A 14,647-nucleotide genomic window follows, 5' to 3' on the forward strand; every position below is an offset into this window, starting at 1 on the left:
ATACTACAATGAAGACAAGACCCCATTATTATTAGACACAGTTCACGGTGTTGGCATCCAGATTCTGTGGTGAAGATTAGATTCAATTTACAGTTAATTTATGTGGACATTCAGATACTGTAATTGGGGAAACGGCGTTATGCTGTATATATAATTGTAATGTGAACAAGTTCCGACTTCTAGTTAAATGATTTCGTTCTTATACTACAAGAAATAACGCACTGGAAAGTTAATGGATCTTCGGCAAATTGCAAACATGGTGAGACCCATTAACATTTATTTTTCATTGACTCGGAACGGATATCGTTAATTGGCATCTTCCTATATCGACGCGTTTCTCTTCGACTTTCCTAAATTATTCAGCATGTTTTCAAAACAGAAGTCAGAATGATTCGCCATACGCGTTTTAGGCATTGTGGCAGACGGTTTTGAGTGAACTTCATTCAAGGGAAGTTAAGTGACGTACGCAATAATGGGATATTTTTTATATTCAGAATATTTTAATGAGAAAATTAGGAAAAAGTTATTTTAAAGTATAAAAATGAAAGCCTAGTTTATTCACACTGATAAAAATAATAATAATAATCCCGCCTTGAGATGTCAAGACTTGTGTCAAAGGGATATATTCCAGCTTTTCTTCTTCTTCGGTCCCAAGTTCAGCTTTCAAAAGGTGTCGGTGGTTTACCCTTATGCCAATGTGTTCAGAACGGTAATAGTAAGGCTTTTTGTGAAGAAAAAAACATCAACAAGCAAAAACACGTTTATAACAAGTCATGTTTCGTGATTAAGATTTCAAACAAAAAGCACTAAGGGAATAGTTATGTTGTGCATGGAAGAAAACAATGCTACATGTTTCTAATACGTGAAATCGTTGATTGATTATTTCAAAAGTTCAAATTAGTAATTAGTATGTCTTCTCAGTCACGAGCCCAAAGAACTAGATCTGTTCTTAGTGCATCGCGTGCCAGAAGGGGTTCAAAGGGAGTACTAACAGATGAACCCAATAGGCCTTCATCACGTGCTACAAGGGGTTCGAAGGGAGTCTTCACAGATGAACCTAATAGACCTACATCACGTGCTAGAAGGGGTTCGAAGGGAGTGTTCACTGATGAACCCAGTGCACCGCGTGCTAGAAGGGGTTCGAATGGAATACTCACAGAAGAAATAGAACCTAGTTCTTCTCGCTCTTCATCTAGGTCATCTGTGTTTGCCCACCATTCGTCAGATACCAGACCACTTTCTAGGTAAGTTGAAACACACCAATCGTCAGATACCAGACCACTTTCTAGGTAAGTTGAAACACACCAATCGTCAGTTACTAAAACACTTTCTAGGCAAGTTGAAACACATCATTCGTCAGCTACTAGACTACTTTCTAGGCAACTTGAAACACACCATTCGTCAGATACCAGACCACTTTCTAGGTACGTTGAAACACAGCAATCGTCAGCTACTAGACTACTTTCTAGGCAAGTTGAAACACACCATTCGTCAGATACCAGACCACTTTCTAGGTACGTTGAAACACAGCAATCGTCAGAAAGAAAGAAAGAACTGTTTTATTTAACGACGCACTCAACACATTTTATTTATGGTTATATGGCGTCAGACATATGGTTAAGGACCACACAGATTTCTGATTAGCAGCAAGGGATCTTTTATTTGCGCTTCCCACAGGCAGGATAGCACAAACCATGGCCTTTGTTGAATCAGTTATGGATCACTGGTCGGTGCAAGTGGTTTACACCTACCCATTGAGCCTTGCGGAGCACTCACTCAGGGTTTGGAGTCGGTATCTGGATTAAAAAGCCCATGCCTCGACTGGGATCCGAACCCAGTACCTACCAGCCTGTAGACCGATGGCTTAACCACGACGCCACCGAGGCCGGTCCCAATCGTCAGATACCAGACCACTTTCTAGGTAAGTTGAAACCACCAATCGTCAGCTACTAGAACACTTTCTAGGTAAGTTGAAACACACCATTCGTCAGTTACTAGAACACTTTCTAGGTAAGTTGAAACACACCAATCGTCAGTTACCAGACCACTTTCAAGGTAAGTTGAAACACACCAATCGTCAGTTACTAGAACACTTTCTAGGTAGGCCTAAGTTGAAACACACCAATCGTCGGTGACTAGAACACTTTCTAGGTACGTTGAAACCACCAATCGTCAGCTACTAAAAAAACACTTTCTAGGTACGCTGAAACTCACCAGTCACCAAGATACTAGACCACTTTCTAGGTAAGTTGAAACACACCAAATCGTCATATACTAGACTACTTTCTAGGTAAGTTGAAATATATCAAGCACGAATGTATTATCTCCAGAAAAAAACAATATAATACAGTTTAGTTTCGTTCTTATTAAAGTTTAAGAACGCAGTTCTGGATATTCAGTTTGGCTACCTGAGCATTATATTCATATTCCTGATGGGAATATTACAAACTATTTGAAACAACACTGTGACAACAACAAACCACAAATGGATACATAAAATTATATATCACCGTTATACACCAGCAGAGACCAAATTCATTTTAATCATCTGACGATGTTCGTTGATGGCGAAAACACATATGGCTTTCCTATACCTGTAGAGGTTTGAGTTTTGAATTAATAGATTAGTTAAACAATGGTCAAGCTTTTAAGACTGATGCTTCAAGCATTAATTATACCTTAGAGAATAATAATAATAATAATAATAATAATAATAATAATAATTGTAATATAACTAGGAAAGAGTTTTGATCGTGACATAAATTATTCAGTTACCAGGGCTTTTAAAAACCTGGCAGATTACATTTATAAATTTCGCCAACTTGTTTAATACACTTATTTTTTTACTGCTCATTTGAATCTGTAGGTGCCTGGTCTTGTATAATAATAAGGATATAGAAACTTTACTCGGGAATTATGAAAACATTTACATACAAATATATAATGGAATTCCATCACCGATGTCACTTACATCACATAAAGTACATAATCTGTCTTCAAATAATATGTTATTCCACATTCCAGTATCTACAGATAAATAGTGTTTTGACGTTCTAAATTTTATAATTAACCTCCACAAACTTTCGGGAATTATGTTTAAATATTTTTCAAAAATAATTACACCAATTCGTATGACTTGCATTCCGTTTTAAAACTTTTTTCATTGTAATAATGTTTTAATTTGTGCATGTGAGAACACATTTAAGTGGCATTTAGTAACACTATAGCCCGTTAGAACATACGTTAGAGAAAGTATCAGTTTTCAAACCTACCATAGCGCTGTGATTTCACAAACAAAAATTATTTATAAAAAATATTCAACCTACATATTACGGTAAATGTGGGGGGGGGGGGGGGGGTTTCAGGTTGCCTTTATACACAAACCGTATCACTGGTTAGAATATAAAAAGCACCAAAAAATAATGTAAAACTGTGTATATGGTTGCGTGTGGATGTTATTTTGGCCATTGTGCAACTTTAAGACGGTCCCTGTAACCCCCGTCCTGAACAGACCGCGCAGATAGTTCAGGTGTGCCCAGGACATCGTGCTTGAACCTTAATTCGATCTAGCCGCGAACATAAAATACCACTTTAGTCAGCGTACTCTTTTATTACCCATATCTACTAGGCTTCTTTATTTTCGTTTTTAAAAAGTTAATATAAAAGCCTCCCATTGAGGTTTCAAGTAGGCTACCGTGATCTGTAGTCCTACACCAACCTCCACAAACTCTGCATCATTGTTTTAATGTATTGTTGAGAGGCTAGTGGATGATTAGCTTATGCTACAAAAATATCTATATATCTATCTACCTACCTATCTATCTATCTACCTACCTACCTATCTATCTATCTATCTATCTATCTATCTATCTATCTATCTTTCTTTCTATCTATCTATTTGTCTATCTCTCTCTCTCTCTATATATATATACATATGTGTGTGTGTGTGTGTGTATATGTGTGTGTGTGTGTGTGTGTGTGTGTGTGTGTGTGTGTGTGTGTGGAATGATAGAAGTATTCGATCTAATGCTAAACCTGTCACAATTAAATAGGCCAACTTTTATATTATGTTTACTCGGGTAAATGTAAGAAGGGCGCCCGAAGTCGATCGTTGGTCTAGGTTTATATAAAATTATAGTGTGTAACACCACGAAAACAATTAATTCCGATTTATGTACTGCTGATTGTTAATCTTTATTTCTCTATATAAGAAGCAGGGTATGCGTTGGCCAATCCAGAACTTGAAAGGTGATCTAAATGGGGATTTGAATGATTGTTTTAAAACTCCGACAGTTCACAAGAATGTAGACTAATATGTCTCCATGTTAACAGGAACTGTTTTAATTAAATACAACCAAATTTGATCATAAAACATTCTAAATTGTTTTAAAACAATTACGTATACAATTGTGTGTGTGTGTGTGTGTGTGTGTGTGTGTGTGTGTGACCTCGCATTTAATAACTGGCCACTCCAGTCTGCATACACCCACCCACCCACACACTAACTCCGCAATATACGGCATCATTCTTCCGACGCCTTTGTGTCAGCTGAGAATTTTTTTAATTGTTTTTAAAGTCCGGTAGGCCGGTAAAATCTGGGGAAGAGTACTTCTATTTGTGTGTGAAACTTGGGATTACGTTTCAGGGACATTTTGTTAAAATTAAAAAGTGTATTTCACCCTCTATACACTGCATGATTACATAGATGGCATATTCCTGTATCACTATTAGAACACACAAAATTAAAATAACAAATGGATATTTATGGATAAGATGTATATATGCATTAGTGAAAATATACTAGTTTTCAAAAATGCTATTTTAACGGTGTCAACGAAATGGACACTAGAACACAAACTCTATAGTCGCTGGGTTACTGGTGTTACTTGTCATGTCCATGGCCATTATGCTACGAATTATAAAGCGACACAAAGAGAAATGTAGTCGCGCAATTTTCCACATGATTAATTGATCTGCGCATATTTTACGCAAGTTGCCGTATTTAGCAATGTTCTAACTGCAGTATCATATTGTGTTTTTGTTTACGTGTTTTGTTTTGGGGGGTTTTCCTTTTTGTTTTGGTGGTGGTGGTGAGGGGTTATGGCAATATGGAGGAAATAGAGGATCGACAAAATTAAAAAGAAATATTTTAATTTAGTCTGGAACATTTGTGGGTCGCAACTGCTCCCCCATTCTCCAAACACCAACTGCTCCCCCATTCTCCAAACACCAACTGCGGCTTCAACACTAAAAGCAAAGTTTTAATTGTGATGCTGCTGCTAATGGGAAAATACAGAGGGTGGCCACCATTCGGTGACATCAGAGGAACATATATAACAATAAAAACAAATAGTCAAGATAATTTCCATAAATATTACATAAATATACAAACAGATGAGCAGCTAAACATTAAAAAGCTATAAAAAAAGAAAAAAAAGAAAATGATATGAATATTAGGAGGGATCGAAGTGTTTGTTAATAATGGATATAAATTTAATTTTTTTTTAAAGAACACCGATACGTTTACAAATTGTAAATTACAATTAACGTTTCTAGAGTTTATATGTATTTAGTCTATTCAAATAGTATGTATTAAGATATTTGCGTCTTTCGTCTGTAAGTTTTGTACATATAAATAAATAATGGAGTTCATCTCCAACATTAGTACATGTATTACAATATTTGCAGATTCTATTTTCATATAAAATATTTGTCCATCTTCCCTTTTCAATTGGTAAAAAGTGATTAAAATTTCGAAATCGAAAAAATGTGGTATACATCGATTTATCTAGGATATTAAAGTATGATTCTAATTCCAATTTTTCCTTAAATATTCTGTAGGTTATTCCTTTACTAGATGTAAACGATAAGCGATGATTAATGTGCTGTTGACAAAACAAACGTTGTTATTTTGATGTAGTTTAGTTTAGCAATTATCGTATGTCTGTTTATGCGCCAAAACCTGTTATTGTTATAAATTTATAGTTGCGATATGATTAGTATGCCATTTACTTACTCTTAGAATTTGTATTATTACATATGATATGCCTGTATGTTTTACTAATGAACTTAGGTTTTTTTAGTATCTCATAACTCCATAAACAGTGGCCTCTGTATTGTTTATTAAAACATTTTCTCATATATTTTAATGTATGTATGTATGCATGTATGCATGTATGTATGTATTTAGATTCATAACATATAGTCATACAACAGGAATAACACTAACGTTCGGCCAAAAGGCTATAACCATAGTACACACACACACACACACACACACACTATCTCTCTCTCTCTCTCTCTCTCTCTCTCTCTCTCTCTCTCTCTCTCTCTCTCTCTCTCTCTCTCAAAACATATAGATAACTTCTAAATATAACATCACAAGTGTGTTTTGTCACTCTTTATTAGGTATGGTATCACTAGACAACAAAAGGTATCCTGCTGTCAGTCATACTTTTCATGGCGACACCATATTTGAAATCATGCATTTTCGTAGTCAAATGGTATATTATGTAATTTGTTGAAAAATACTGAACAACATTAACGTACCTTAGCTTTACTTTTGAGTGTTTATAGAACCGTTTTAGCAGTAGTTTGATAGGCTACCACAAATCTTGTGAACAGTGAACCAATTTACTATTAGTAATACTAATGTGGCCTGTACCGGACTAGTTTCGCCCGTGATTTATGTTTCGTCTTGTTTTGTTATTGTTAATAAATATAAAAACAAATTGTGAATCTGTAGCAGTTACCGGCCTCGGTGGCGTCGTGGTTAGGCCATCGGTCTACAGGCTGGTAGGTACTGGGTTCGGATCCCAGTCGAGGCATGGGATTTTTAATCCAGATACCGACTCCAAACCCTGAGTGAGTGCTCCGCAAGGCTCAATGGGTAGGTGTAAACCACTTGCACCGACCAGTGATCCATAACTGGTTCAACAAAGGCCATGGTTTGTGCTATCCTGCCTGTGGGAAGCGCAAATAAAAGATCCCTTGCTGCTAACCGGAAAGAGTGTAGTGGCGACAGCGGGTTTCCTCTCAAAATCTGCGTGGTCCTTAACCATATGTCTGACGCCATATAACCGTAAATAAAATGTGCTGAGTGCGTCGTTAAATAAAACATTTCTTTCTTTCTGTAGCAGTTTTATTTTCATAGTATGTATATGTACATTTTAAAATCTAATTTTGCCTCGACAGTGTTTATATAAACTCATACAGCTTAAAGGTGACGTACATAATTATTGGTATCCAAAACATTGTTCGGTGTCTATGCATATGGTTTAGACTTACACAGTTTCTTTCTTACAATTAATGATCATTTTTGTTTATCTGGTATGTTCTTACTTCTGTCTACAGAAGCTCAAAATAGTACCTTGGTGTGACTGTCTGGTATGACACTGCTATTCTGAACAAGAAAATGTAACATATAATTAATTTTAATCGTTAAAAGGGTGAACACATTTTAAGTAATTACAGTGGCAGCCAACTCAGGACAGCCTTCAAGTGAAAAGGCAACAACTCGTTTCATCCGTTGTGGTCACACACAATATGCGACCCGACTTTAGAGTTGAATCGATTCCATATTAGATACAGCCTGAGTTCAGAGTACACAGCAGTGGAAAGTGTCACTATGACACTAAACATTTATCAGTGTGAACAATATTATTGGAACATTAGGCGCGTCCGACCAATCTGGAATGAAATGCCCTGGGAAAACAAAACTATTGACAATAAGCCGCGATGATGGCGATTACGACGTTATAAATGAGGACAATTACGTTCGCTTTCGTCCTGGCTGCTCGAGGAACACCTGTTGTTGCCACAGCAACCAGTCAACTGTTTATATGATAATTAACTCGGATGTGGTTTCGTTCCATGTCCATTTCTGATCGCAATTAGCCTTGCTTCCGTTTAGTGAAACCCTAGCAGACTTTGTACATAATTATTAAACCAAAATGGCGTTTATTGTTTGTTGTCATGCTATGTCATTGTCATGCAGGGGCGTTGGTACCACACATCTCGTACCGTCTCATAACCGGCTTTTTTGAGAATTTTGTTACTTTAAGGAGGTAATTATCATTACTCTAAGATGAAATTATGATTACTTTCATTTTAATTAATTTATAATTACTATAATCTGATTTTTGTTATCAGGAAATTAAGAACCGAAGACGGGGGGGGGGGGGGGGGGGGGGGGGGGGCTGAAAACTATCATAAACATTGCTACTTTGTTCTCTAAAGTTAAAGATTGTTTTGTTTAACGATACCACTAGAGCACATTCATTTATTAATCATCAGCCACTAAATGTCAAACATTTGGTAGTTTTTGACACGAAGTCGTAGAGGAAACCCGCTACATTTTTCCTTAGCAGCAAAGGATCTTTCATATGCACCTTCCCACAGATAGGACGGAACATACCATGGCCTTTGATATACGGGCCATAGGCCACTGGTTGGGACGGAATGAAAACCCAATCAGAGATGTTAGGAAATCACATTTGTGGGGACCATCGAAAGATAATACTCTCCCGGTACTTGATCATGTCTTCGGTACTTTGTACTTTTTGTAGTTTGTGCCTATCCCCCCCCCCCCCCCCCCCGCCCACCATTTCAAACAGTGTTCTTTCGAGCCCGTTAATTTAAGTGGTAAATAATTATTACTCTAAAATGAAAATTACGATTACTAAAAAACCACACATTTTAATTACTTTAAAATAGAAATTATGATTATTCTAAAATGAAACCATTCAACTTATTTTTTAGAGAGAATTTTTACATTTGAAAGTTTGCTAGTTTTATTATTTTATACATCTTAATCTCTCTTTTTTGTGTATTGTTTAGGTTTATTAGTTCCTTAGTTTTCATTTATTTCTTTATTTCTTTGTTCTTTTAAAAAAAATATTAATAACAAAAGCTCCATGTCATTTTAAAGCAGTATAAATGAGTTTGCTTTGATTTTGTTCCTCCTTGACTTGGTTCTGACAATGACAGGCTACTTTGTTACAAAACAGCTTATTTTTTGTGAAGTATTAACGAATTTCTGTCAGCAATTATACCCTCACAAAGAAGCTGCCCATATGTCTCTCGCAGCACCAAAATATAATCTCCTCTGTGAGAGACAAACACTATTGCTTTCACGTTTGTCTTTATGATCCACGTTTAGTACATGGACACAAAACGTTAACAAGATTTTTTCGCAAGGGACTGAATATACATTGTCCTTGACGTGTGTGCTTCTCGATAAACATTTTTACTACAGATTGACTAATATGCATCTGTTTAATGAAGCCTCGCCATATACTTCAGTCAGTGGATATTAGATGTCCTACAGATGACAATAAGTTCTGTGACAAACGAACGTGTGTGAGAGAAGAAACCTACGACCGCCAACGCAGCAAGTAGTCGTTTCTGTCAACAAGCAGTAGGCCCAGGGTATGTTTGTTTTATATTCATTATGCCAGTTTTGGAGCAAATCCAAAAGGTCTACTAAAAGGAATCGATCCAAGAAGCCTCGTGCCTCAGGTGGAGTCAAGACCAGTGAGCTTAACTCCTGTTCAGGATACAAATAAGAGAATCCGCAATGTAAGATAATTCAAAATGTATTCAGATATTCGAATGTGTAGCATCCGTGTTTATAAAATGCTACAATGGAAAACCCCCACTGAAACATTCTGACTGAATTACTGACTGGGAATAAAACCTGGAGTTAGTTATCAGTCCTCCAACACAAGTATCTGCTGACCTGCGATATGAAACGTCATCCCAAGAGAGAGCCGGAAGACGGAGACCACACGGTGATCGGTGGCCACGGCAACGTGCACGTGGGTGGGGGCAGGCGAGTTTCGCTAGGGCAGGTCCACGAGATCTACATGAAACAGCGGGGGTCCATATGTAGCTCGCCCCGCGACAAGCACTTCAAGTTTGATCTCGGCACCATGTAAGTGTGTTAATACATTATATAGACATCAGTAGATGCCAGTAACTGATGGGATGGCGGCGTGGGGAGGGGGCATTTATATACTGATTTGCCTTTCAACGGAGGTCAGGAGGGTAAATGTACATTTTTTTTAAATTTTGTGGAGGTGGCGAAAAAATGTCTTCACATGCCTTCACCCCCATCAACTATGGTGCGCCGATAGGACCTATTATTCAGTATTGTATCGTGACTAATAAAATAGTTCCTGTCATTTTAATAGCATCGGCAATTTGTGTCTTTTTTCATCTCTTTTTTTATGATTTCCTCCTGTACAACAACTTAATTACCTGTAATTGCCTCATTGTAGAGAACACTTTGTTGACTTCTCAAAATAATTATATTCTTGGTGTAATTATTATAGATCTTTGATAAAGAAAAGAAAGTTACCCAGGCACGTGTGCAAGGATTTTAACACACACACACACACACACAGAGAGAGAGAGAGAGAGAGAGAGAGAGAGAGAGAGAGAGAGAGAGAGAGAGAGAGAGAGAGGAGAGAGATAAATAGAGAGAGAGAGAGAGAGATATAGAGAGCGTGTGTGTGTGTGTGGGGGGGGGGGGGGGTCTAGACCGTGGCGAGCGAAGTTTATAAGGGGTTCAAGTCATGCTTGGGCAGAGAGGGGTTTGCATCCTCAAAACCTACACAAATACATACGAGCACACAAGGTATAGAATTCTTATGGCTACGGGCTACTCTGTAAACGAGTTTATTTCCAGGTTTATATATGCATATAGTGTTGTTTTATTTTTAAAATTTATATCCCATCGTACGTGCGCCAACATACCTGAGTGTGTGTGTGTGTGTGTGAGAGAGAGAGAGAGAGAGAGAGAGAGAGAGAGAGAGAGAGAGAGAGAGAGAGAGAGAGCATTTTCAGTACTTTGTAATGAGATATAATGTTGGTGGTCAAGCAATGGGATGACAGTGTTTTTCATGTTTTTCACGGGTGGCTATGTAATAATAATATAGATTCATATCTTAATGTCCAGCTTAGTCACCGTAGACCTATATGTAACCCGAAAAATTATATTTCACCTTTTTAACAGTGTACGTGTATATGTATATGTATATATGTGTGTGTATGTGTGTGTGTGTGTGTATATATATAAATATATATATATATATATATACAGTTTTATTTTAATATATGCATTATACCTGACTTTTAAATAAAATAAAAATATATAAGCAAGCAAATACAAACACATAAGCACACGGTAAAAAATGGAAAAACAACTGAATTTGACATCAGCATGTCCGCACTGAATTTTGTTATGCATATGTAATCTGTTCATTGAAGGTAGAAAAAAAATGTGGGAAAACCTATTTTTATAATCCAAAAACCACTAGCCTCGAACATCGGGCCACCGTCTCCTCGAACCTCTGTATTATTATTATTAACACCTGGCCATTGTCAATCAAATGAAACCAGGTGGGTTAATTTTGCTATCTAGCCTACCATGCATTAATCCTTGGGTATGAAGGTAACATCATTATCTATTTTATGTCTGTTAAGTTTGGTAAAGTAATGTTTTATGCATATTCCACTTGATCAATAATTATATGTTTGTGTACGCTAAAACCTTTTTACAGGTATAGGCAAATTGTAATCTTAGGTCATTATATGGATGAATATTTTCAAAAATAAAAAGGTGGGCCATTCCATTTAAGGAACAGGTAGAATTTATGTGGTATCGTCCATTGCCGTTTCGGTGAGGTTCCTGTTTCGGTGGTTGCGTCGTTTGTGCGCAACAGTACGTACATTTGAATATTTTTGACGAATTTGACTTTTGCATGGGGAAAGTAAACAGATGTCTGTCATATTCACAGAAATGTTTGTTAAAATAAAGTTAAAACGAGCAAAAAAAAAGAAGAAGAAGCAAGATTGAACTTTACCCACTCATAAAGACGGCACATTTCTTAATACTTTTTTCTATGATTTACAAAGACTGTAATTTGACTGCAACCAAACAATTTTACCCATTCATTCGCTTAACTTATAACACGATTGTAAGACATTATAATTGTTATATTCATTTTCCTAAATGGTGTCTGTTAACATTGGTTTTCGAGGACTCCATTTTGTAATTTGCCTTAAATACTAAAAATATTTTTCATAAATTATTATAAGTGCATATTTTGTTGAACAATATACGTTTTGATACAATACTGAACAATTTTGTGTTAGAAAGTTTTTATTGTAAGCTATACCACTAAACGTATCACTCACCGAAACAGGTTACGTTGTTAACAATATTTCCTGCTGAAGCATGCTAATGTGTGACGCACGTGAGGTAAACGTAGCTACTTAGCGGCCAGTTTAATGCTCATGTGAAGCGTAAAATACTAATAAGAAGGTATTTGAATAACAACTGTCTGTTTATAAACATTTATATGCTTTAGAACCGAATGCTTATACTCACCAAAACTGGTTCACCCATGATAAATAAAATAAATAAATATTTTTTGCACCAAACCACGGAATTTTTGTCAGTCCCAAATATTAAGTGATATTTTTTAACAAACCTAAATATCCATTATATCTGCTTTATTTGTGTTGGTGTATATAAAAGATCCCTTGCTACTAATGGGAAAATGTAGCGGGTTTCCTCTCTAAGACTAATGTTAAAATTACCAAATGTTTGACATCCAATAGCCAATTATTAATAAATAAATGTGTTCTAGTGGTGTCGTTAAATATTATAAAACGCACTTTGTAGCTTTTGTTTTTGTTTGTGTGTCTGTGTACATAAAACATTATGTAAGTCACGGACGTCACAACAATTGCACATCTGTCCTGTCAGACTAAGCTGTAGATTTACCTATGTCACGGTTCATTTAATAATTATCTTCTCGTTCACTGGAGTACAAATAACGAAACAACACTGGACACAATAAAAGTTCAGCTGAAGTTCCGGCATATGAATTTCACCATAGTTCAAATACACAGCGCTTTTTAACGTTTGTAATCGAGAAACAAGAGACCGTTTTTACCTGGTGAAAAATCAATTTCGTTTACCGCGATCACAGTAGGTTTTCGATTAACTTCACTATCTAGTGCATCACTCTAATCATGGTGTAATGAAAGAACCATCTGAACTACGCAAGAAACAGACTGCAATATTGATCAAAGTCGAACAAAATTTTGATAGACCTGTTTCACTGGCAAGCAAATTACCTCGGCCGGTAATAAATGTTTTTGTAACCGTGTGGGTTTTTGTTTTACTTTGATATTGAAATGTAGACTAACAGATGTTTTCATTAAAACCAGCTATTGACATGAAGGACATTTATCATAGAGGAAAAGTACGAACAAGACAAATTTAGATTATGGAAAATGGAAGGGATATGACGAGATGGATTTCACCTCCTTACTTTCACCAATGCAAGCCATTACAGTTTACAAAGTGTCATCATACAGTTACTGATTAAAACAGTGTGCTGGGGCGCGCTTAAGCAAACATTCCTTTTATTTCCTTCTTCAGGTATTCAGTAACCTGTGGAAACTTATTTTTGGTCATCATTCACCCTTACAAGCCAAGATGGCGATACTGTTCGTTTTTGTATTTCCAACTAAGGTCGGATCACTATCCCGGACAGCAAACAGCAAACTCAACTGTCCAAAGATGAATGGGTTTAGCAGTGAAAAGGGAAATGTGCTGCCACCTCATAAGTTACTCTTATTGTATATACGCAGCAGGGAATCTTATATTTGCATTAACCCACAAATAGGATGTCGCACGTAGCATAGCATATACTACACCAGTCATGAAGTGTTGGTTGACTGGCCTCGGTGGTGCTGGGTTCGCCTCCCGGTACCGTCTCGAGTTTTACAGCTCATTTGGAGAACTTATGAATAGGCCAAATAGCTGAGACTTGTTCCCCAAAACAGTATTTTATTTTTGTCTTGTTTTAATCTGCAGGCGATTAATGCCGCATGATGTTATATGTTCACGTGCTAAGTAATCTAATGATAAAATACCTTCGTCAGAGAGTTATTTACAAACGCAGAATTTAAAATGATATTCGATTTGTTTATCGCTGGTTTGAAATAACACGAAATCGTTGTAAGCCACAATAGCCAATGGGACACAAAACACTGCATATAAATGATCCCAGAGAACAGAACATGCGTACAAATGATCCTCGGATCGAAACAGAGTTTTGTGATCTAAAAATAGTCTATCTTGTTACTTAAAAAGGTTTTATTTTTACAAATAAGTGTATTTTTATTAGTATGGAAATCTTGTTCTTGAAAAGAGCCACTTGCTGTGAGACACATGTAGTATCGTGTTTTAATACATCGTGTTTATTTTATGTCTCAAAGCGCTCAATCAACTTTCCTGCAGTCCTTTCAACAGAATTAAACCCATAATATAACAATAGTCATCGGACCATGCCGACGTGATCTGCTTCGTGGCAACACAGAACAACATCTCAATCAGGTTTTTGAAGGTGTTTAGAGCACCTTGACGTGTATCAGTCCACTGGTGGAGGTAAAGCAGAAAAAAGGTTTCGGAGATACTACACGTTGTTTTTTATAGTTCCGAAAGTACAAGAAGTAGGGCCTATTTAGGTGGAACTGTTCAAAGACGGATTAACTGAAGTTAAATTTACAAGTGTAATGCTGAAAACGGAAATTGGACGAAAAGATCTAAACAAAAATCCAAAGATGG

The 14,647-nt window shown here is 36.6% G+C and overlaps 1 protein-coding gene across 1 annotated transcript in view; it reads left to right on the forward strand.

The window, feature by feature from the left end:
* Positions 1-9,838: 9,838 nt before the first annotated feature.
* The window catches only part of LOC121370662 (androglobin-like), an 85,449-nt gene continuing 80,640 nt past the window's right edge, over positions 9,839-14,647 (forward strand). The window contains exon 1 of the mRNA XM_041496050.1: positions 9,839-9,934. Coding sequence (XP_041351984.1) covers positions 9,867-9,934 — 68 coding nt within the window. The 5' untranslated portion in view covers positions 9,839-9,866. The remainder of the gene's footprint in view (positions 9,935-14,647) is intronic.

The sequence above is a fragment of the Gigantopelta aegis genome, chromosome 4 (genome assembly GCF_016097555.1).
Source record: "Gigantopelta aegis isolate Gae_Host chromosome 4, Gae_host_genome, whole genome shotgun sequence".
In the NCBI taxonomy this organism is placed as follows: Eukaryota; Metazoa; Mollusca; class Gastropoda; order Neomphalida; family Peltospiridae; genus Gigantopelta; species Gigantopelta aegis.